The 25,302-nt window shown below is 51.8% G+C and overlaps 1 protein-coding gene across 1 annotated transcript in view; it reads right to left on the bottom strand.

The window, feature by feature from the left end:
• The window catches only part of ZNF423 (zinc finger protein 423), a 371,150-nt gene that overhangs the window by 237,560 nt on the left and 108,288 nt on the right, over window positions 1-25,302 (bottom strand). Inside the window, exon 3 of the mRNA XM_047789865.1 lies at window positions 8,948-9,148. Coding sequence (XP_047645821.1) covers window positions 8,948-9,044 — 97 coding nt within the window. The 5' untranslated portion in view covers window positions 9,045-9,148. The remainder of the gene's footprint in view (window positions 1-8,947; window positions 9,149-25,302) is intronic.

The raw sequence follows: 25,302 nt of genomic DNA, 5'->3' as shown, positions 1-25,302 counted from the left end.
CTATTCAACCCCTAGCCTGGGAATTTCACACGCCACAGGTGCAGCCCTAAAAAATAAAAAGTAAAATAAAATAAAAGTGGTGTTTTCCTGTGGTTTAAATTTACAGTTCTCTTATTACAAAGGAGGCTCTGAATCTTCCTGTTTCAGATCCTACTTCAGTTTCTTTCTCTGGTTCCATTTCTGTCCTGCGCACATGGAAGATATTCAAAATATCTAAAGACCAATCTGAACAGGCCCTGGCCTTGGGCAGCCTGGCCTTTGTCCCGCTTTTCTGTTGATTTATCGGGTATTTTCTTAGTGTTAGTAGGAGCTCCGGACACATTGAGGGAAATATCTTTCATCCGTGACGTGCGTCTTCGGTTTGATTTAGCACCGTTTGGCAATGAAGAGATGTTTTATTTTTATGGAGTTGAGTATTTGTGTCTTTTGTTTTATGGCTTTGGGGGTTAGGGTTATATTTAGAAAAGGCTTCCCCACTCTGATACTATTATTTTTTTAAAAACGCACTTATCTTTTCTTTCAGTATTTTTAAGTTTTCTTTTTGCATTTAGATTTCTGATCCATTTGAGATTTGTTTGGGTGTTGGGAGGGATCCAATGCCTTTTTCAGGAGGACCACCATGCCATCCTAGTCCCAGATACTGGGTGATCCTTCTGTTCTCTGCTGATCCGCAGTGACTCCTTCCTCATACACTTAATTTCCAGCTCCATTCGGGGGTCCACTCCTGGTCTCCTTCCCATAACCACCCCCCATCTGTCCCATTTGCCCAGAATCCTACAGCTTCAGAACCTGTTTCAAAATCTGATCTAATTACTGGCCCTGCCCATCATTCCCCTTTGTGGGAATTTTCCTCCCTATCCTTACACGTCTATTTTTTTCCTTATGATCTTTTTATTTTTTCTTGGGGTGGGGGGAGGGGCTGCACCCACAGCATATGGAGGCTCCCAGGCTCGGGGTCGAATTGGAGCTGTAGTTGCCTGCTTACATGCCAACCAGAGCAACGCAGGATTCGAGCCACATCTGCGACCTACACTGCAGCTCATGGCAACGCTGGATCCTTAACCCACTGAGAGAGGCCAAGGATTGAACCTGCGTCCTCATGGATACTAGTCAAATTCATTTCTGCTGAGCCACGATGGGAACTTTTTTGGCCACGCCCAAGGCATGTAGAAGTTCCCAGGCCAGGGATCAAACCCAAGCCACAGCAGTAACCCAAGCCACAGCAGGGGCAATACTGTGCCCTTAACTGCTAGGCCACCGGGGAACTCCTCTTTACAAACTTTAGAACCGGCTCGTGCACTTCTAAATAAATCCTATTGTTATTTTCACTGGCTAAAAATACTGGGTTAATGTCAGAGAAATTGGTGTATTAAACAGTGATAGTGAATCTTTCCACCCAAGAATAAGGTCTGCCTTTTCCTTTATTCAAGCCTGTCCCCTGGCAGTTGATTCTGCTGCGGGTCCGCTATGAACATTTGAAATTTGCTCCCTGGGTTTGTTCCTGGTCCTATATATTCTGTAGCTAATGTAAGCGGGATTCTTTCTTGCTCCATGTTTTCTGACCGGATGCTGTTTGCATGCAGGAAAGCTCTCGATGCGGGGGTATTAATTGTGCTCAAGCCCCCGGGCTTTTTGCACTGCGAGACACCGGCTGACACCGAGGCGCTGTGCACGCTCCCCACGGGCAGAAGGAACTCGCGCCCTGCACCTGTGCACTTGGCAGCGCATCGCCCAGTGGCTGGCCCACGCCCACTCCGGTTTGCCCAAGTGGAAACAGTACGAGGGGCGCCCCAAGCGATAAGGGAGGGAGGGGCCCCACCCACCCACGCTGGTGGAGGAAGAAAGGGTCTGAGCCGGCACACAAAGGCAAGCTCTGGCCAGCCGGCAGGCAGGAACGAGGCTGGTAGAGGTGCCAGCCTCCACACAGCCCCAGCCCTGTAATTAGGGCCCACAGGTCACTCTGGCCACAGCTGAACAAACCAGGGTGTAATTAACTTTCCACCCGGCTTTTTACACAGCAGCGTTTCACCTTCGCCAGAAAAGGAAGGTCTGCCTTTCCTAGAGGGCTGGGGAAACACTCCTTGGCCCCAATCCTCAGGAAAGGGGGGCTGTGGGGGGCTGGGGAGCAGCAAAATTGACCCACGGGGAGCACCTTTTTTGCTGTTGCTATTTGAACAAATCCCCCCCTTCCCTTTTTTAAAGTTGAGCGGTGTTTCACTGCCCCCCACCTGTGTTCTCAGCACGAGCTGTTCAGATCTTGAATCTTAGCTCTAGCTCTGGAAACTTGAGCCAGGTTCCCTAACTCCGAGCCTCAGTTGTCCAATATGTAAAATGGGGAGAAATTATGAAAAACAGGACCTCCCCACCAGGATTGTTGTGAAAACAAGGTGAGATCATCCCTTCATGCAGCAAGCATGTATTAAGCACCACTGTGTGCCAGATGCTGGGCTAGAATCCACTAGGGGACAAAACAGACATGACTCTTGTCTCTTTTTTTTTTTTTTCCTTGTCATTTTAGGCCACCCCCATGGCACATGGAAGTTCCCAGGCTAGGGGTCAAATGGGAGCTGTAGCGCCCATTCTACACCACAGCCACAGCAACTCAAGAGCTGAGATACATCTGTGACCGACACTGCAGCTCACAGAAACACCTACACTGCAGCTCACAGCAATGCCAGATCCTTAACCCACTGAGCAAGGCCAGGGATTAAACCCCCGTTCTCATGGATGCTAGTCATTTCCAAAGAGCCACAAAGGGAAGTCTGACTCCTGTCTTCACGAAGCCCGATCGTTGTGGGGGAGACGGTTGATGAACCGTGGAAAACAATCAGAGAATAATTACAGAATCCGGTGAGTGCTGGGGACTGAGTGGGGCCACAGACAGAGCAATTGGGGGTGGGGGTGCTGCCAGGGGGAATGTTCCAGGTGCTCAACATACAAAGTGTCAAGACTGCAGCCCTGCCGAGCGCCCCTGGAGGGTGGTGGGGACCCCACCTATTTGCAAACATCGGGGCCCCCACCTTGTCCTGAAGGCAATTTCTATTCTGTAGAGCAAGTGCCTGGTACCCAGAGTGAGAAACCTCAGTTTCTCTCTAATTCCATCTGCCTCCCCCGACCCATAACGAGGCTCCAACTCATGCCAGCAGTGCCTTTGGCAAAAAGACCAAGGACCTGCAAAAGCCACCAGACGCTCCAGCCCTGAGGACCCATGGCATTCCGGCACCAATGCATGGCACAGCCCTGCTGGTACTGCTCCTGACACAGGAAAGGCAGGTCTAAAGCATTGCAACAGCCAGATCCAGCACCCATGTGTCCTCAGGGCTGACATACGTTAGTCTAAATCACAGGGTATCCTTGAAAGGTAGGCTTTGTAGCAGGACATGGTAAAACATTCCACCTGATTCCACATTGAAATCCATGGGTGACCTGGCTCAATGAGCACCTAAAAAATTGGAATCAACCCTCTTGAGCCTGCTTCCACAGTGCCTCAGAAAGTTCCCAGATAAACTTTCTTTCTTCTTCTTCTTTTTTTTTTTTTTTGCTTTTTAGGGCCGCACTTGGGGCATATGGAAGTTCCCAGGCCAGGGGTCAACTCAGAGCTACAGCCACAGTCACAATAACCCAGGATATGACCTTCGTCTGCAACTTACACCACAGCTCATGGCAACGCCAGATCCTCACTCCTGCTAAGTGAGGCCAGGGATTGAACCCACATCCTCATGGATCCTAGTCGGGTTCATTTCCACCAAGCCACAAAGGGAAGTCAGACTCCTGTCTTCAGGAAGCCCAATCGCTGTGGGGTAACCACGAAGGAAACTCCCCAGAGAAACCTTCTAAGGCAGCTGACGTCCTCCTGGCTCCTAGGAAATGATGGAAAATGACCCTGAAACCCCGTATAGGGCCCAGATGTGCTCAGCTAACACTGCACAAGTTGCATCCAGGAAAACTTCAGCTCATTCCCTGTTCCTGATGTTATTTGCCTTGGTGGGAACGGAATTCATGGGTACTTGTTATCACCAGTTCCGACAGCCACCAAATGCTCTGGCCATTTCTCCACTTGTAACCCACAAACAACACTCCATCAGGCACAAAGAAGCCCCATTAAACACCGAGTCAGCCTCTACTACTGACTCTGCTGCAAAAATCCAAATCTACTGGCATACCTGTCTACATTTAATATTTTTATAGTAGGAGTTCCTGTCGTGGCTCAGTGGTTAACAAATCCGACTAGGAATCATGAGGTTGCGAGTTTGATCCCTGGCCTTGCTCAGTGGGTTAAGGATCTGGCGTTGCCGTGAGCTGTGATGTAGGTTGCAGACGAGGCTCGGATCCAGAGTTGCTGTGGCTCTGGCGTAGGCTGGCAGCTGTAGCTCCGATTCAACCCCTAGCCTGGGAACCTCCATATGCTTTGGGAGCAGCCCTAGAAAAGCCAAAAAATATACTAGTATTTGGACCTAGTATCAGCCACCCGTGCTTCACAAGCAGGGCTTCCCCCAAAAAAGGATAATGGCGAAGACCATGTTAAAACATGAAATCGACTCAGAAAATGTTCAGGGAGTTCCCTGGGATCCAGTGGTTAGGATCCGCATTTTCAACACAATGGCCCAGGTTCAACCCCTGGTCTGGAAACTGCTATCCACATCAAGCTGCTCCACACGGTGGCCAAAAAAAAAAAAAAGTTCGGTAACAAATGCTGAATCCAAGATGGTAAGTGCCCAAAACTCCAAAGCATGTAAACACTTGTTATCCTGCGAGCAAGGGCTGGAGAGGAATGAGGAGTAATCAAACAGCTGTTGGGGGAGAGGCAACCGCAGAGAGGACGGCATCTTTGCTTGTTTCATTTCGTGTCATAAAGACGAAATGCGTGATGCCTTGTGGGTTTAAAGGTCGGTTTCTCTGCAGACATGAAGGAGAGACAGTGAGAGAGATGGAGGGAGAGGAAAAGAGAAAGACGAACAGGTCTTGATGGAGTTGTCTGGAGTTCTTTTTTATTCCCCTCTTTTTCCTTTGCTGCCCACACTCACAGCAAACGGAAGTTCCCGGGGCCAGGGATCCAGTCTGCACCAGGGCTGCAACCCACGCCAGAGCTGCAGCAATGCCTGGGGATCGAACTGGCACCTCCACAGAAACAAGCCAGATCATTAACCCACTACACCACAGCAGGAACTCTCTGAGTTATTGTTTTACTCTTTTCTTTTCCTTTTTTCCTTTTTGGCCATCCTGCAGCATATCTCCTGAGCCGGAGATTCCATCCAAGCTGCAGCTATGACCTATGCTGCAGCTTTGGCAACCCAGATCCTTAACCCACTGGGCTGGGTCCGGGATCAAACCTGTGTGCCAGCGCCCCAGAGACCCCACCAATCCTGTTGTGCCACAGCAGGAACTCCAGTCCTGAGTTCCTGAAATCCACCCTTCAACAGCCCCTCCTGGACCCAGCATTGCCACTCCTGCTGAAGTACGTGCAAGAGGGCACCTCTTCTGGAAGACAAAACCTCTGGAAATGAGCATTCTGCAGCGTAGATTCCAGGCTCCAGGGCTGGGGTCTAGAGGCTTTTTTTTAAGGGCTGCACCCATGGCATATAGAAGTTTCCAGGCTAGAGGTCAAATGGGAGCTGCAGCTGCCAGCCTAGGTCATAGCCACAGCAACGTGAGATCCGAGCCTACAGCAACACCAGATCCTTAACCCACTGAGCGAGGCCGGTTATCGAACTGCATCCTCATGGATACTAGTCAGATTCGTCTCTGCTGAGCCACAACAGGAATTCTTGGGAGGCTTTTTTAAGGATGCCACCACCCCCATTCCAGCAGGAAACTCCCCCTTCCGCGAAGAACACCCCTGCCGCAGAAACTCTCCAGACCCCACACCACCCTCCTGATTCTGATGGCATAAGGCGGAGCCGCAAGCCACCCCAACTCCACAGCACTTGCCTCTGCTAGAGCAGTTAGGACCACATTCGAGATGGCCCCTCTCCACAGGGCCTCTTCCCAACATGCCCACGGCCTGCAAGAGCTGAGCTTCCAGGGGGCACACCTGTTTGGGGGGGGCACCTCCACATGCCAGGGGTGGCAGCCCTGTGCAGGGGAGGAGGGCTGCTCATACCCAAAGCCAGATGCAGATTGACAGGTGGCGCTGCCCTCAGGCCCCCAACCCTCAACAGCGGGGAGGTCCCACCTGCCCTCAAAACAAGACTCATTTGTTCTCTCAGAAATGTCTGCCAAGCACCCACTTTTCCCTCCAGAAGGACAGCGATGCCTGCTGGCGTCATCCCAGTCCTGTCACCTGGTGACCAAGGGTGAGCGTCCAGCAGACCCACGAGGCTGGCCCGGGAGAGCCTGCTGGTACATTTCTGCACCAGTTCCAGACTTGCAAAGTGGAAGCCAATTTTTGAACATCTTACACTAAAGCCCAAGGTATAAAACAAGGCAGACTAGAGGGGATGTCATAGCTCCCTCAGTGGGACAGGCCCCAATACCCACCCCAATAGCCCAGAACTACCTCTGGGGACACAGTTTGGAAACCACTGCACAAGCCAAGGGTTTGGAGGCGCTCTATGTAGGGACCTGTTTTGAATAATAGGCACACCATTCCCTACGGTGTATCCTCCGGTCCCTGGATATTGATAAGATGGGAGGCGGGGAATACTCCTCATGTATCCTTTCTATGATAGGGGGACTCGCCCAGACAGGGTCACACCTTTCCTGAGTGGTAATGAATTTCTCAGGGATGCTATTCAGCAAGGTCCTTTCCTGTCCTCTTTCAAGGAATTTCTGACTCCCTTCTACTGCTCCAAGGTTGGGGGATATTCCTGGCTCCCATGTCCCAGTGGAGGTCGTTAGTGGGGTCCTGTCAGGAAGCAAGCAGGGGAATCAGTGGATACCACCAGCATCAATAAGGATGGCTGGAGACCCTGCAAATGGCCCTGCCATGATTTCAGCCCAAGTTGGAAGTCGTGGACAGAAGAGACCACTACTGGGCAGAAAGTGCTGCCCAGGACCGAAGCACAATTAGCTACCATTTTCTTATTTCCAATATAGACCCCCACACACAGCCCCCAAATCTCACATCTCCCCTCCTCCATCCAGAAGGATCACCATTCTCAAAAGTGTGGTAAGAGACATGAGAATCTTGATTCTGAAGAGCTGGAGGAAGGAAGAGCCTGAGTGGTGGCAGGGTGGAATCTCACGCCAAGAGCTGCAGAGACTCAACAAAGCATCCCTTGGCTGTGGTCCTAAGGGGCCCTGCTTTAACCACGAGAGAAGGACGGTGTGTTCTCTTACATTTAGAAAATAAAGAGAAAGGCTTTTAATTAGATGATCAATTAACTGATCTTTTTTGTTTTGGGGTTTTTTTTGGGGGGGGAGCTTTTTAGGGCTGCACCTGTGGTGTATGGAGGTTCCCAGGCTAGGGGTCGAGTCGGAGCTGTAGCCACCGGCCTACACCTCAGCTCAGAGCAACACCGGATCCTTAACCCACCGAGCAACACCAGGGATCGAACCAGCAACCTCATGGTTCCCAGTCAGGTTCATTTCCACTGCACCACAACGGGAACTCCCAACTGATCGTTTTTAAAGCAAATGACAACATTTCATTCTCTTAGAGTTAGGATTTCACCTCAGTTCTTGGCTAAATCAAAAACCACACAAGCATCTACTGTTTTCTCAGGTAGAATGAGAGTCCATAGCCCAGAGTCCCAATGAGGTCCCAGCTCTATCACCAAATTTCCATGTGACCTTGGTTAAGCAGTCACCTTTCCCTCTCAGTGCCTCACTATTTCCCCACAAGAAATGAGAAGACTAGGTCCAGAGGTCCTCTCCAATTCTGATTCAGAGCTTGTAAGTTGGCCATCACCTCTGCCTGTGATTGATATAGCACAAATTCCATATGACTAGGGTTTGGTTTGCTGAATCCCCAAATGTTCAAAACTGTGACAGTCCTCCTGTATCTATCATTTTTGGTATCGATTCCCTCTAGAGATTGAGAACGAGGACTTGGTTTAGCCAGGGCCGTGTGGGTATGGATGTCACTAGAGGCAAAGTCATAGCAATGTTTCCCAAACACTCAGCTTTCAAAATTCTAAGATGGCATGAAAGGTAGGTAAAGCAAGAGCTTTGAGTTCCAATCTAGTTCCAGCAAATTTCCCCCCAAAACAGGTGCCAGGTCTCTCCCCACAAACCAGCATCCAAAGGGTTTCATCAACAATCACAATGGAAGGAGATGTCTCAGGACAGTTGTGTAAGGAACAAAAGATGCTCTGTACTCCCTACTCAGAGCCTGGAAATGTATCAGTCCCTACCCCTGTAGCATGGCTGCCATACTCCAGGGAACATGCACGCCCTCATTCCCCCACCCCACACACTCCAGACACACAGACACACATGACTCGTGAACTCTTAAATCGCTCCTATAAACTGTGGCCTTACCCACCTCCTCTGAGGCAGCTGCTAAGCAGAACATGGGCAGAACAGTCAGGTTTAGCAGAAACAGCCCCTTCTCCTACCCAGCAAAGCAGGAGGCCAAATGCAGAGGCGAAACTGGGTCCCTTTCTGCACGGGCTCTTCTTGTCCCATCACAAGCCCTGCCTCCTTCACGCAGCTTTCCACACTTAAGCTGCTTAACTTTGCACTAATAACCTCTTAATTGCTGGGTTTCCAAAAGGCCTTCCAGAAATCCGGGGTGCAGACCCACCCACTTACAGCCCACATACTATAGATTGCAGTTTGGGGGAGTAAGGACAGGGCACCCCCACCTAACGACTCCTGCCCGCCGGAAAGCTGTTGCTTTTATTTGTAACTTTATGTAAAAGGGTACTCAAGACACCACAATAAAATGACATTAACTGTAAAATTACATTATTAATTCTTTAATCTCACTTGAGGCTTCAAGCTGTTGCTACGTCCAATTATCCGTATAACCACCTGTCAGAATCCCGGTGCTATTTAGCATTACCTCCAGGACAGCGGTGGGCCCGGTGGTCTGTCAGGTCTGCCAGAGACTCGAAGTCCTGCTGACAGTGATCGCAGGTGTAAATTGACTCATCCTCCATGTCTTCATCGTCCTCATTTCTCTCCTCTTGACTTGTCACGCTGTTCCTGTCTTCCAGCGCACGGCTGGTTTTTCGATCACACTCTGGCTCTCCTTCTAGGCCTCCTGCCAACAGGAAGAATATAGTCCATGTCAGCTGACAGGGTCTTGGGAAAGGATTTTAAAAGCATCACCCCGCATTTATGAAGATACATTTAATTACTCTACCTCCCAGGGTCCATTATTCTTGACACATCTCTGTATATGAATATATGGGCTTTGTGTAGCATGTGGCGCCATAATTCTCAGCTCGATTATTTAATTCTTGGTGCAAATCTTCTAGAGGGATTTCCCCTCATCTTCCCTCTGTGCATGGATGCTGGGGGTCGTGACCCGTCAGGGAGGTGAAAATGCCTTCACGCTTTGTCTCCTAAAAACTCCATTCTCTTACATACGTCTCTCGAGTTTCCATCAGCTATTCCTAACGCACCTCAACTTTTAATGTCCCCCAAAGCCTTACAGCTTAGAGCCGGGAGATCTCTTAGCCAGGTTCATCTTCCACACAACTCGCCTCTCAGTGTGGCTCGGTTCTTTGCAAAGATGTCCTGATTCTGGAATCAAGGAAGCACATGTGTTTACAGGACCCCAGAGATCCAAATCATTGCCTACAATGCACGTGAGCCCTCACTTATGCCCTGATATCAGCCTAGACTGTGAGAACCAGTTGCGGAATCATTGGACCAACGTCTTTAGAATAAAATACCTATTCTGCGCTTAGCACTGTGCCGACACGTGGCTAAACTGTGCAAAAAAGTGGTTAAGGATCACAATGATGAGGCCTGGCGTCTGCATAGCGTTCTGTGTTTTTCCAAATACACACCATAGTCTCCTTTCCCAGCCCTACACATCCTAGAGTTAAATGGGGGGAGGAGGGGCTCCAGCAATCATGTGGTCCAGCCCCCTGCGTGCTTTGTTAGTCCCATTTCACAGATAAAGCACCTGGCATTCAGCCAAGGGGGTGCAACATCTCCTGCACCCTGCAGATGTTTATTTCGACATCCTGACTCCCGCCCTGCACGCTCCCCGGCACAGCTGGGGGAAATGGAGCCCAGACTCAATCTGAGATGAATAGGACCCAACAAGAACGTGTAAATCAAAGTGCAAAAAGCAGCATAGTAAATCCAACACAGAGAATAATTCAGTAATCCCAATAAGCGTCAGTGGATTAAACTTGCCCATGAAAATACAGAGACTCGGACTGGAAAATCAGAGTGCATGCTGTCTCTTCTCACAGCCCATCCTGGAAAACAGACCTACCCATGCAGAAACTGGTGCTGATTTGAACTGAAGAGAGAGGAGTTCCCATTGTGGCTCAGCATTAATGAACTTGGCTAGTATCCATGAGGATGTGGGTGCCATCCCTGGCCTCACTCAGTGGGTTAAGGATCCAGCGTTGCCATGAGCGGTGGTGTAGGTCACAGACGCAGCTCGGATCCCACATTGCTGTGGCTGTGGTGTAGGCCGGCAGCTGTAGCTCTGATTCGACCCCTAGCCTGGGAACTTCCACAGGCAAAGGGTGAGGCTTTAAAAAAAGCAAAAAAGAAAGAAAAGGAAAGAAACCAAAGAGAGAAATCTCTATTAGGTATAAAGCTATCGATGCCAACCCCTATGCATATGCATAGGTGTGTATCTGCACATATGTGGCACCTGTCACATCACGGTTACAGAAAAAAGGCTTCAGCCTCCAACCTTTGCATCCCCGAGGACAGGTCACCAAAGCAAGAAAGAGAAACGAAGCAAAGGACACATTCAATGTGAGGTAGAAGCCACGGGCCTATCAATATTTCAATTTAGAAACAGACAGTGTTATAAGGGCTCTGTTCCTCCCGTCTGCATGGAACACGCACTTCCAAGCACCCGGCATCAAGAACCTCTGAACACAAATCAGCTCATTGGAGAGCCAGCTGCCGCCTTCCGTGGCGGGGAACGTGGCATGACACGCCGCTTGGAACTGCGCAGAGGCAGTAAAAATCAATGTTTCCATTTGTGGCCCATCAAAACATCTCTCTTCTTACCAATTAAGGGATGTACAATTTTTAGGTTCTTTTATTATCAGAACACGCCAACTCCTGGCAATACAAAAATCCCATTAAAAGCCAGGCAGCATATTTATCTCAGGAAATCTGATCTGCTGCAGCAGCGGCGGCGAGAAATAGAAAGCAAAGAAATGAGAAATATCATTTGGAGCCTTCAACATTATAAGTCATCCCCCAACCATGGTGACACAAGGAAGCGCCCATCTCTGAAATTCCTCATTTATATAGTCTCTTCCCTTAATAATAAAGAAAAAAATTGTTCTGAAGGGGGGAGAAAAAAGAACCATAATTCCTACTTTATCTACTATACCAGCTCTCCAGATAATAAGTTACATTCAGCACCACGCCTGTGCTACTTTACTTAACACACAATTTAATAGACGTATTTAAATTACCCCCCTTTTTTTGCCGTATTTACTTGGCAGCACTTCCCATAATAGTTCATCTAGTCCGCAACTGGAACCACAAACATTATAATGCATTTGATCTCTTTAAATCTGGTACATCCTGTTGACTCGGGGGTAGATAAATCAGAATGTCAACTCTTGGGTTTTTATAAGGCAAAAACCCATAAAGTCATCCAAGAGTATAAATCTGTTTTAAGCAACTGTCACCTCCCCTGCCGCTGTCTTCTGATGGGAAGCTGCGTGGAAAGGGGCGGGAGAGGGGAGGCAGGCGACCTCATAACCTAGAGGTGAAGTGTCCTGAAGACGTTTTAAGGAGCAGGACTTCCCTGGAAACCCAGTCCCTGGGGGTCCCCCCGCTGCTGCATCAGCAGAATCAGGACCTAGTGAGAGGAAGCCCTCCATCCCGCTCAAGGCTTCACTCTGCAAGGCACTCTCATACCTGCAGGCTCTGAACCTCAAAATTGGGGGTGGGGGTGGGGCGGGGCGGGGGCAGGGAGAGTGAACTATTATTTTTCCATTGACAGATGAGAAAACTGAGGCTCTGAGCAGCCACCCAAAGCCAGGCAAGGGATTGAAACGACAAGTTCTGATGTGGAGCTGCTCCCCCTCCAACCCAAGGCTGTCGAGGCTGGCAGGTGGCGGTGGGAGTGCTGAGCACAGAGCTCTGAGGGAGTGGGGCCCCCTGGAGAGCTCTCTGGGTCTCCTCATTCCCAGGCCCACTGCTCAGAGAGGCCCTGGGGCCCTAAACAATGGACCTCCCCTACCCCCTTAGGTGGCCCTGCTGGCCCACATGGCACCCTCATCCAGCCCGGGAGCACCGCCCCCATCCTCCCGAGAGGCCTCACTCAGGGAGCACAGAGGAGGCAGAGCCCAGCGGCCACCACCAACCCTTCCCCGGTCCCCATCCCACGTGCAGACCTCCTGGGCCTGAACTACAGCTGACCCCTGGGTCCCTCCAACCACCCAGGCCGACAAAGCCAAGTCAGCAGCGTTCATTTCTTTTCCACCAGGGTTGGGAAGCACTTCCTGAAAATGGGCCGCTGGTGCCTTTCCCTCCAGGCCCACCCACGTTTTCTGGAGGGAGGCGGGGAGGGGGGGCAGGGGGAGGCAGGGAAGCCCAAACTAAACAATTGCAAATAAAGCCACAAGCACAGGACAGGAAACAGAGCTGGCACCGCAAAGGCCGGCCTCTCCGAACATTAACCAAGCTCCCCACCCGCCCAGCCTCACACCCAACTAGTTGTTTTCTGATGTGCACGCCCCCAGCCTTCTGCCCAGGGGACCACCAGGAGCAACTAGCATTTACTGAGCACTTGCTGCATGCCAGGTACCTTCCAAGCACGGCCAGCTGGGCAGCCGTGCATGGAGCCCCATCACAGCCCCATTTTACAAACAAGGAAACTGGGCGCTCTGTGGAGCGACAGTGCTTACACAAGGCCACGGCAACAGGTTTCACATACAGTTGTGTCCAACTCTCAGCCACTCTGCTACATGGTCACCCCACGGTAGCGCATCAACCGAAAAATGAGTGAGTGGTCAAGGAATCTGTCAACCCCCCCACCAAGGTCACCTGCAAGATCCCGGTCTCGGCCGCCAGGGTCCAGCAAGGGCTCCACTGGCCTCTCTGACTTCACACTTGTCTCTGCAGCCACAAAGACCTTCATTCAATCCTTTGAACTTCATGTCTGAAAATCTTCACCCACCTCACTGGCTCCCCGCAAGCCTGAGCACCAAGGCCACAAGGTCCCCATCCTTCCTTCCCCATCCTTCCCATCCTTCCCTTCCCTTTGTGGTCCGTGCACTTGGCGCTACGTTCACGCACACTTTTTTTTTTTTTTTTTGGCTGTACCTGCAGCTCATGGAAGTTCCCGGGTCAGGGATCAAACCCACGCCTCAGAGTTCCCGTCATGGCCAGTGGAAACAAATCCGACTAGGAACCATGAGGTTGCAGGTTCCATCCCTGGCCTCACTCAATGGGCTAAGGTCCGGCGTTGCCGTGAGCTGTGGTGTAGGTAGCAGACCCAGCTCGGATCTGGTGTGGCTGTGGCTGTGGCGTAGGCTGGCAGCTATGGCTGCTGTGCCACAGTGGGAACCCCTACTCACACTTTTTCCAGGAGGATTTCTTGCTTTCTTTTTTTCGGGGGGAGGGTGCTTTTAGGGCCTTACCCTCGGCATATGGAAGTTCCCAGGCTAGGGGAACTTCCAAGCCACAGCAACGCCAGATCCGAACAGTGTCTGCAAACTGCACCACAGCTCACGGCAATGCTGGATCCTTAACCCACTGAGAAGGCCAGGGATCAAACCCATGTCCTTATGGATACTAGTTGGGTTCATTTCCACTGAGCCATGACGGGAACTCCCATCCAGGCGGATTTCTTACCCTCTGCCCTCCCATGGCAACCGCATTTGCCCAGGACAGCAGCAAGAAGAGTCCACATATGCTGTTGGGGAGTGAACCCTCCCCCCTCTCCCCCAACAAGAAGAGGGATCTACGTCTCCTCCCTGATTCCCCTCTGGCTTGGTTGGCCTTGGTGGCACCCTTGAACCCTAGAAGGCAACTGAAACTAGAATGCAGTTTCCTCCAGGTCTCCAGGGACACAACCCCTGGGAAGGCAATCGCCCTATTAGGAGAAGCCCAAGCCACACGGAGAGAATGTAGGTGCTCCAGACGACAGACCCAGCTGAGCTCCCAGCTACTGGCACCGCTGCCAGCCTGGGGAGCGCCCCTCCTTGCACACCCACCCACCATAGTGTGACAGCAACCACATAGGAAACACCAAGTGAGACCAGCCCACAGAACTGTGCAAAGGAATAGCTATTGCTTTAGGTCACTGAGGGTAGGGGTGGTTACATGGCAAGAGATAGCAGGGACACTGCCCCATAAGGACAGGAGTGAGTTAGGGTTTGTTTGGTACTCTTTCCCCAGCTCCCGGGACAGATACACAGCAGGCATTCGGTAAATGGAGAATGAGCCAATTAAGTGGTTTCAAAGAAACAAGACTCTGAATTATCAAACAGGCAGGGACAGGGTCAGGGTGGGTGAGTGGTCACAGTGCTATTTATTGTGTGATGATAAGTATTAGGTTCAACCATATGAAGTTGCCATCTTGATAGATCAAAAAAGCCAAATATTGGAGTTCCCATTGTGGCTCAGCAGAAACAAATCCGACTAGCATCCATGAGGACGCAGGTTCAATCCCTGGCCTTGCTCAGTGGGTTAAGGATCCAGCATTGCCGTGAGCTGTGGAGTAGGTCGCAGATGCGGCTCGGATCCCGTGTTGCTATGGCTGTGGTGTAGGCTGGTGGCTACAGTTCCGATTCAACCCCTAGCCTGGGAACTTCCGTATGCCGCAGGTACGGCCCTAAAAAAAGCAAAAAAAAAAAAAAAAGGCCAATTATTGGCAATCAAAAAGGGTTCAACTGAATGTGTATGAGGCCACTCTGTCTTACCAACTTCTCCTACACAGGCGGAGCCCACCACCCACCACACCACACCTGTACACTCCATGACCCCGGAGTCCAAGACATGGACTTGGAGAACTTTCTACAAGCAAAGAGAGGCTGTTAAAAGACCCTCTGCCTTCATTGACTGTCATTAGAGAATAGCGAATTTTCCCCACTGCCGCCAAACAGCCCCACTGAGCCACTGCCCCGAGAAAGGGATTTCATGCAAGATGACAATTCAAGAAGAACAGCGGGACCCTACAGAAAAGGTGTACAGCAAGTGACACTTAGCAAGAAAAGTAGTCCCATATCCCCTTGCGGGAAGAGACAGCAGAGCCCTGGTGGGGATGGAGGGAGCGGGCTCTCTCTCCTGCCGCACCTCGAGAGAGGCTGACCACAGCAGGAGCACTTCCTGGTACCCTTCCACAGTCACATCCTCCCATCCCAGCATCCCAGCAACCCCAAGACGGAGATACAACTGATCCCCCCGCTTTGCAGAGGGGGGAAGCAAGGCTCAGGAGCAAACCACACACCCTGGGAAGGGCAGAGTCTGGATTTGAACCCAGGCCTTCTGACTATAGATCCTGATTTGTAACTACTACACGGGAGGACAAAAAGGGAATGTTGTGACAGTGCTGAGCAGGGGACAGCTGGCGGAGTCCAGTGCCAGAGACAAGGAAAGTGGAGAGGCCCCAGGGGGCCAGGCTGCCCACAAGCTGCCAGGTCTGGGAACAGGACATTTCCTACCTTCTCAGCCGGGCTTCTTGCACCCATGAGTCAGGGCTTTTGAGGCCTCATCAATCCCCAGGGCCAGCGAGAGCGGCTCGGGCCAAGAACACCAGAGGGGGGCTCTCCCCTCTGGCCCCAGCCCCCAGCCAGCACGCAAAAAGTCTGCTTCTTCTCCTTCCTGGGAAGGACCTGGGGATCACCCCGCCATCCAGGGGCCCAGGGCACCCTGAAAACCAATCAGGGACCACCATGGGGCCAGCATCTGGGACCCCAGGCTGAGCACCTGCCCAGTGGAGACAGGAGGCTGGGAGAAGCCCCCACAGACCCAGGACAGAGAAGACAAGAGCAGAGGGTGAAAGGCGTGGGATAGCCCATTGGCAATCTCCTTCCTTCCTTCATCTCCCAAAGATCAATCGAGAGCTACTGGGTGGCTTAACAGACATGTATTTGCTGCCACATAAATGATGCTCCCTGGTCTTCCATCTTGGTGTCCTCGAAGCCACACAGGCCTGGCACAAACAAGAGGCTTCATCACCATGGGCTAAGTGAATGTGTGTCTCACAAAGAAATGAACACCCAAGGGAGGTAGACACGGTACGTGCAGGAAGCCTGGACCAGCGTCCATCAGGGTCCCAGCTCCAGGCTTAGCGCTGGGACCCCCCACCTCACCCCATAAGTTGACCCTGACCACGTCACTTGTCCCGCCTGAGGCTGATTCCTCACACGGCAACAAGCTGTGTGATGGACACAGACGGTGCTCTCCTGGCTCACAAGGTGCACACAGATACGGGGGACCCAGGAGCCCTGCGGGGCTTCAAGGAGCCCCAGGGGAGGCTGGAGCAAGAGCAGATGGGCAGAGGAGGGTGTGGGCGAAAGTGCAAGGCCAGGATGAAGGGGAGGGCCAGAGAGGCGTGAAGGTCAGGAATGGTGCCGGGTGAGAGTCAGCCCTGGGGACCAGCAAGCCCTGGGACCATCTCCCCATCTCTTCCCTCAATCAGACCTGGACAGGAGACCACCTCCCTCTGCAGAATCAGAAACGGCCGGACAGTGAATTCTAGGCTCGTCCAGGGACTGCCCAGAGAGTCCAACTGTACAGGGGGCACCAGGAGCACCAGTACAGAGGAGTCCAATGGAGGTGGAACCAAGCTGTTTCTGCACAAAGATGCTTATGAAGCCACCACGCACATAAACAGCAGACAGCTGGAGTTGCATTCCGGGGCCTGTGTCCAGATGATGGAGAGAAAAGGGAAAAGAATCACAAGGAGTTCCCGTTGTGGCTCAGCGAGTTACAAGCCCAACTAGTATCCATGAGGACTCGAGTTCAATCCCTGGCCTCACTCAAGTGGGTTAACTATCTGGCATTGCCGTGAGCTGTGGTGTAGGTTACAGATGGGACTTGGATCGCACATTGCTGTGGCTGTGGGCCTGGGCTGGCAGCTGTAGCTTGGATTAGACCACTAGCCTGGGAACTTCCATATGCCGCGGGAGTGGCCCTAAAAAGCAAAAAAAAAAAAGAAGAAGAAGAAGGAGAAAAGAATCACAGACTCTAGAGTCAGGCTGTCTGGGTTCAAATGCACCTGCCACCACTTAACAGCTGGGGGACCTTGGATAAGTCGCTTACTCTGCCTAAGAAAAATTTTCAGGGTGTTCAACTATTTTAACAAGGTAGCAAGTATACGCAAAGCCCGATACCTGGCCACACCCAAGCTGAAACCCAAGAAAACAGTAGCTACAGTTACTGCCTTTGCTGCTGTTATCATTCAAACCGACGCATGAAGCATCATGACTAGGACCAGAGCTGGAGACTTCCTATCACATAAGAGCTTCTGGCAGGAAGCCTCCTAGGCTTCTGAGGATGGAGACTGTCAGGGCACATGCTCCCCTGAAAGCCACAAAAATGTCCATCCAGACAAAAAAAAAAAATCCGCTGGACCAGGAGGGGGACGTCCTGGCTTCGTGGCTGGGCTCCCCTTTCCATGCTGTGTGACCTTGAGAAAGTGACAAGCCCACCTCCTCCAGGAACCAGCGGGACCCCTGCAGTTGGAGGTCTGTTTACAATTCACAAGCCCACCCGTCCCTCGCTCTCCCCTGGTCCCCGCACCATCCACAATTGGGGTTCTCCCGGCAGAATTCACCGTCCAGGCAGGCGTCTACCGCTTCCAGAGTGTTTATCCTGGAGCAACATTTTGCTTTCATAGAGAATGCACACGCTGTCCTAGCAGCCTGTATGCTTCCTACGTGAAATGGCTTCACCAGCAGCACGTTCCCAAGGGCCAGTGTGGGAGGAAGCCCTTTCAGAACCTGGGCACCAGGTCAAACCCCTGGCTGAACCTCAGCTGGGCGTTCGGGCCCCGCTTGGCAAGGAGGGACACGTCTCTGCAAACACCCTCATACACACGCCCGGGGCTGGTGGGATGGAGGAAGGGAGCTGGGCAACGAGCCTGCCAACCCCAATTAGACGCTCTGCTTGTGCATCCACTGCTGGCCCCAAATTCCACAAGGCAGCCACTATTTATCTTCAGGTTTAAAATCTTTGCAGTGCAGGCAGCAGGGTAACATTTAACACTTAGCCTTAAAGGGGCCCCTTGGCAGCAGAGCTGTAGGCAAATATTTTAACACATATTTTGCTGTCCAAGTTGCACTTCTGAAATAAGGAAGCAACTTCCGTATGGCAGCCTTGGGAGGTGCGGGGGCGGGGGGGGGGGGGGAGCAGGGAGCACCCGTTGCTCCCCTGTCAGTGTTGATAGCTCTGTGGGTGGAGTTTCAAAGCCATGGGCTGCATCACGCGAGCCGTGCCGGCATGCTCCATCCTGGCGGATGATGCGAGACTTGGGTGCAGGGCCCCCCCCCTTTCCTAGCCTAGCCAGTGGTTGACCATGAAGAGACCAAGACCTTCCAGAGAATGTTTCTAAAGCCAAATGAAGCTGAAGCCCAAATGATTGGCAGTGCGATGGTCATCACTTTCCTCAGACCACACCTTCCGATTCATTTGCATCCTTCGCCCAATGAGGTGAAGATGTAAGGTGTGGCCCGGGAAGGGAGATGTAACATTAGACCTACTTTATGGAGGGCAAGACTGAGGCTCAGACAGCTCACTCTGTCACTCGGATCATGAGGGCACCAAAGCGCACAACTCCAAGGCCCCCACCCTTGCACAAAGGAGCAGAATGGGCTGGGTGAGGATGGACCCCTACCAAGGGGGTGGCCCCTGCTCAAATCCTCTACGTGGTCACCACATAGAAAAGAAAGACCCAGTGCAGACATTCGTGGTTTTTCTTTTAAAAAAAAGGAAACCCATATTTTGATGTGAAATCGCTGGATTTTTAAATGCTGACTTCAAATTTTAAGACATGTGGCATGGGTGAAACAACAGGTCTTGAGGGCCTGGAGGCAGCCTGGTGGTGGGGGAGGGGGTCTCTGTCACAGGGCACACCCCGCAAGAGTCACCGGGCCCCCTTGAACCAGACAGGGCTTCGCAGCAATGAAAGTGTCCCTTCTTTAGAGATTCAAGTCTGGGTTCAAGTTCCTTCCTGTGTGACTTTGGCTGCTTACACGTCCAGGTCTGTTTCTTCACCTAGAAAATGAGGACCTTACCACCTCCTCACATTCAGGTTGCAGAAAGCTCCCTCTCAGGTGACTCTGCCCCAGGTCTCTGCCTCCCGGGCCAGGGTTAACAGTAAACTCCCCCAGAGCTGAAGTCCTATCAGGCACAAATCCTCCACATCTCTAGTCAGTCAGCAAACATTTTTCTGAGCACCTACAATGTGCCAGCTGCTCCTCTAGGTACTATAGATGCGCCAAAGAACAAAGCGCAGCTGCTTACCCGGCTGAGGCTGACACGGGTTGCAGGCACCTTGCCCCTGATGGGCAAATACCTGCTGAATGAATAATGCTTGACTCTCTGCTCCCAGGAATGTTCCAGTGCAAGTGCTGAGCTCAAGGCACAAAGGTAGAGATGGCAGCTCCCCCCACACCTGGCTCCCACCGATGATGGGTAAGGAAGGAGCAAAAAGAAATGATGCTCAATGGTAGGGAGGAAAAGTGGGAGGAGTGGAGCTGGAAGGGGAGAAACAGCCATCAGAAACACCCCCGCCAAAAAGGGAGAAAGAAATTATATTTTTCCAGCCAGTCCTTAACGGCGTTGCTCCTCCAAACCTCCGCATCTTAATAAAACTGATCTCGCCACATGCAGTAATGAAGAACAGTCAGACAAAGCCACCCTGGAACCATGAAAATTGTGCGCTGTTACCGCCTCGTGACCTCCTGAGGCGGTGACCACTCTGCCCTCTCCTCACTGTCATGTTTTGTCTCCGAAGGCCGCTGGGAAGGAGGAGATGGAGAGGCCAGCCGGAGGTAGGCAGGGGAGGGAGGACGCAGGGCAGCGTGGGGAGCTCGATAAATCCAGCTAATTTGCGGCCAGCGCCCTGGCCTGGAGCGCCTAATTGCTCCCGGTCCAGGAGCAGAACTCAAGGCGAGGAAGCTGGGGAGCGAATCACCCCCTGGTGGCAGCGGCAGAAACAGGAGCCCTGGGGGGGACGGAGGATGGGGATGGACGTGTACCCCAAAGACAGGACGGGTGGCCAGGCTAGGCAACAGTGGCTCAGGGTCAAAGGCAAACGCGAGCAGCGCAGACGGAGCCCACTGCCCCAGGACCACGCTGAGGTTGCCTGGGATCCGGGCAGGGCCCACCCCCTCTGGCCTTAGCGGTCCCATCTATAAATGAAGGCATGGGCCACGGAGCAGAAATGTTTAAAACGGGGCACCTTGGTGACTCTTCACCGTGCCAGGGGCACAACGCTGACAGTTACCCCCACTCTGCCTGCTGTAGACGCCGAGCGGAGCTTCACAGATGGAGTTTCACGGTGGAAGCAGGAAGTGGGCAAAAGGACAATGAAACTTCATCCCCACAGGGTCGGCCTCCAACATGCACTCTGGGTGCTCCTGGGCACCCCTCTTCCCTCTTACCACAGCTGTCATGATCCTTCTCTTTACAGGACAATCCCACAGTCCCCGTGCCAGCAGGCAGGCTCTGGGAGGCAGGGTCAACTCCAGTTTTGTTCACCTGGCTCCCCCTCCTTCATCCAGACCTCCCCCCCTCCGCCCCCCGAAAGGCCTGGCACGCAATATATGATGCTCAATAAATGTACATGAACGAGGCAGTCCAGAAGGGGCCTTCCTATTCCAGCATTTCTTTTTCTTTCTTTCCTTTTTTTTTTTTTTTGACCTTTAATGCCGCAGGTACAGCCTAAGGAAGTTCCCAGGCTAGCGGTCAATCAGAGCTGCAGCTACCAGCCTACAGCACAGCCACAGCAACACAGGATCCCAGCCCCATCTGTGATCTACGCAGCAGCTTGCAACAACCCGGGATCCTTAAACCACTGAGGGAGGCCAGGGATCGAACCTGAATCCTCGCCGACACTACGTTGGGTTCTTAACCTGCTGAGCCACAATGGGAATTCCTACCCTAGCATTTCAAGGTCCAGCCATGGGTCTGTACATCTCTGGGGAAAGTCGAGACCGTGGAAACTAAGCCAGAAACAGCCCCCGGGTCCTGCTCACTGCCCCCTGACTCTCGGAGTGGAAAGGGACGCCCCATCTTTGGACCTTAGAAGTGCTGCTGTAACCCACTGGCCAGCTGCCCACCCTACCCCACCCCCCTGTGACCCTCCAGCCCAAGGTCTCCCATCCAGCCCCAGTAGGGCCTGGGAAGCTAGGAACCCCACTCCCTCCAGCCACAGCGGTGAGGCTGCGTAGAGCCTTTAAAAATCAGCAGGCTGAGGGCATGGACACAGCCTGATGCAAGGCCAGTGCCAGGGAACGCTGAAGCGGCACCTGGACAAGAGGGAGCGCGGGTGATGAAGTGGTTTCACCTCGTTGTTGCCGCTGAGGGAGAAGCCAGCGGTGCACAGATGGCTTCTTGGAAGCCACTCCCACGGACCCCACCGAGGGAGGGCGGAGGCCCGTCCCCTGCAAGGACCCTCACCCCCAACCCCACTTAACTTCATGCGCTCACTGAGGCCTGCCCGCTTTCTGCTGACTTCCTTCCAGCCCCCAGGAGGAGGCCCACTCCCACAGGTGGGCTGTGAGGCATTCCGGAAGTCTCTAGAAACCTGGGGCCAAAGGCAGCTGACAGGACAAAGCCTCAGCACGTCCAAGGGGCCGCAGCGGGAGCTGGACCATTCATCAGGCGGAAGGCCCCTCTCTCCCTGGGGATGAATTGAGGTGGGGAGTGGGCCCCTGCCTACACCCGCCAATCAGAGCAAAACCTGCTTGGAGCCTAGGCGGAGCCCAGACCTGGAGAGGATTAACCACAGGTCAAAGGTCAAGTGGGCAGCACCAAGGACACTTCCAGACCCACCCCAGGGGCCTGACCGCCATGGCCAATATCCGCATGATCTATATGCAGACGCACACCCGTGCCCCATCACCACCCCCTGCCCATCCTCAAACCGTCACTTAACTCGAATTTCAAACTGCTCGCGATGTTCTTTAGTCAACATGAAGCAGAAACCTTTTATTAAATGCTGCTAATTTTTTATTGATCACACTGTGCATCATTTCATTTTCCATTACCACAAATGTCTCCTATCAGGACTCCACACTTACGCTTCTTTATTCAGTCTCGAGCAACTTGTCACTTTTAATCAGGTTGCCGTTTCCACATTGCTCAAAAATTAGAAAGCGGGGGGTCTCTGTATCATTACTGCTTTTGTTTAAAAAAATTAAAAAAGTTTCCATACAGGAAGGGTTATTATACTTGGAATAAATATACATGAATCAAATTCAAATGAAATCCCTCCCTGACTCTAACCAATGTTAGCATTAGCTTTTATAATTTTTTTAGGTTTATTTTCACGGAAAGGCTATTCATAATTATTGCTCCTACTCTCCCCAAACACTTATGTTACGAAAGTGTGAAATGTCTTCTAACACAAAGACAGATCTCTGGGAAGTAATTACAGAAATGCATTCAGGAGCAATAATTCTATATTAGCTGTCAGCAGCCGACATCCTCTGAAAGGCACTTGTTATGAAGGAATTATTTGTGTCACCATTGAAGGCATGGCAGACGAGCCCACACTCAAAGGCTGCGTTGGACCAGAAGCTCGGGCTCCCTCATCAAGGGTCAAATTAAGTTTAAATCATTACCTTGAAGCCAAGCAAACGCGTACCTGACTGTCTATTGTGGAGCCGGTTTTTGAGACGCACTCAAGTGCGACGTGGTCTTCCTGTTCCCAGCGTGGTGCAATTACCCTGAGTCTCAAAAGGATTCTGCCAGGAGCTTGTCACAATAGGGAGAGAGGAGGTGGCAGGGTGTCTGTTAAATGCTAACTCATGTCACCAAACAGAGTTTTCAAGAATTATAAATTGCCGAGATGCCTCGCAGCTCACCCCCTCGCGTTAAGAAGAGCCCAGGATATGATCAAGAAAGCCAAAGAATTTGCATCAAAGGCAGGAAAGGACTCTGTGGGGAGCCCTCGGAGATGCAGCTGGGGGGACAGGGACCCAGTGGACTCTCTCCTCATCCCGTTGAAGGTACAACTAGGGTCTGGGCGCTGATGCCAGCTCCCTCTGCACTGGGGGAGTATCCTGAGATGAAGGTACATGGCCGCACCACTGGAGGGGACCAAGGAGATGCCTACCATTTTTGTCTGAGCTTTGCCCCCAAACTCTTTTTTGGGGGGCTTTTTAGGGCCACACCCACAACATATGGAAGTTCCCAGGCTAGGGGTCGAATCAGAGCTGCAGCTTGCGGCAACACCATAACCTTAACCCACTGAGCGGGGCCAGGGATCAAACCTGCACCTTCACGGATACAAATTGAGTTCATTACCACTGAGCCACAAGAGGAACTCCCAACTCTTCTTTTTTTAAATTTTTTCTATTTTTTTGGCTGTGCCCACAACATGTGGAAGTTCCCAGGCCAGGAATGGAATCCTCACCACAGCAGCGACGTGAGCTGCTGCAGTGACAATGCTGGATCCTCAACCCACTGCACCACAGAACTGTCCCCAACTCTTGGCGTGACCTTGGGCCAGTCCAGCCCTCTCCTCTCTGAGCCTCAGTCTCCCCATCGGTAACTACATTCTGTGCCAGCGTTGTGTTGAGGGTATTAGCTGAGTGACTAGAAACCAGGAAGCTGCAGCCTTAGCCCCCTCTTGGCCGGGAGCCTTGTTCTCCCACCTCTACGATGGAGGGACTGATTCTGGAGCCATTAAAGGAGCCGCCCGGGGAGAAAGCATGGAGAGAAGGGCAAAGGATCTTCCCAGTTCCCTGGGGTCCACGGACACAGCGGGGGATTGCTGAGTCCGCCCCCCAAGCCTCAGTTTCCTCATCTCTAAAATGGACACACTGAAGATCACTGCCCTGGGTTGTGCTCATAAATTAAAGTGTGAAGCACAAACCTGGGCTAACCTGCTCCCCTACTGTTGTTGCCAAGGAGACAGGTGCTTTCGAAGACAACTCAGGGCCAAGGGCAAAAGAGTCACTTCCTCTTAACCACGTGGGGCCACACTACCCTAGGCAGAGCCCATAGTTCCCTGTCCCACCAAGACATTTTCTGGAACCCCCTGGTTTCCCAGTTACCTCGAGTGACGATGGGGCGAGCAGAGCTGACTGACAGACAGAGAGAGGGGGCAAAGGGTGTTTGAGCCCTGTCCTTTGACCCAGTCATTTCATAGCAAGGTACACTTGCCAGAACATTCCTGTCCCTAAGAGTGAGGACATCCACTCCAGAATTATTTGTAATAGCCCCCCAACCCCCAAATCAGATTGTAGCTACAGATCCATGACAGGAGAGGGACAAACTGTGGTACCTTCACAGAGTGGGCACCATGCAGCAATTAAAACCAGTAACACAGAGATTTTAGGAGTTCTCGTCGTGGCTCAGTGGCAAGGAATCTGACTAGCATCCATGAGGATGCAGGTTCAATCCCTAGCCTCCCTCAGTGGGTTAAGGATCAGCGTTGCTATGGCTCTGGCATAGGCAGGCAGCTACGGTTCCAGTCAGACCCCTAGCCTGAGAACCTCCATACGCCATGGGTGCAGCCCTAAAAAGACAAGAAAGAAAAAAAAGCAGATTTTATTAATACAGATATTCTGTTGACACAGATTACTCCTATATCAACAAGGAGCAATCTTCCAAACATCACTGAGAGGGAGAAAAAGCAAGTTGCAAAGATAAACTACGGTAATATGATAAAATACAACATTTATGGAAAGTCTAAAACATCTATACCAATAGTATCGATACCTCATTCATCCCAATCTCAAGAAGAAAGACATGCATGGAAATGATAAATGCCAGGCCTGGGGGGAGGGAGAGGAAAACGACTGGGAGCTCCGTTGGGTGAACGGTGCGGCCTGGCCATTATTCTCTTTTATGTACATGAAATATTTCATGATAGAATAAAACTATTGCTGAGCCACTAAAACTATTTAAAAGCACAAATGGTGAGTGAATTGAGGAATCACAAGGAAGCAGAGAATTTTAGACGGAGAAGGTCCCAGAGAAAGGATAGCTTTCAGAATGCAAGATTCAAGATTCTGTTCCGACACCATGTGGTAAGCTAGTGGAGGACCGGGGCTGGTCCTCTGGTCTGGG

Source organism: Phacochoerus africanus, chromosome 8 (assembly GCF_016906955.1).
Source record: "Phacochoerus africanus isolate WHEZ1 chromosome 8, ROS_Pafr_v1, whole genome shotgun sequence".
NCBI classification, from domain to species: Eukaryota; Metazoa; Chordata; class Mammalia; order Artiodactyla; family Suidae; genus Phacochoerus; species Phacochoerus africanus.
The sequence above is the reverse complement of the archived record's forward strand: the minus strand, read 5'-3'. Positions and strand labels throughout refer to the sequence as shown.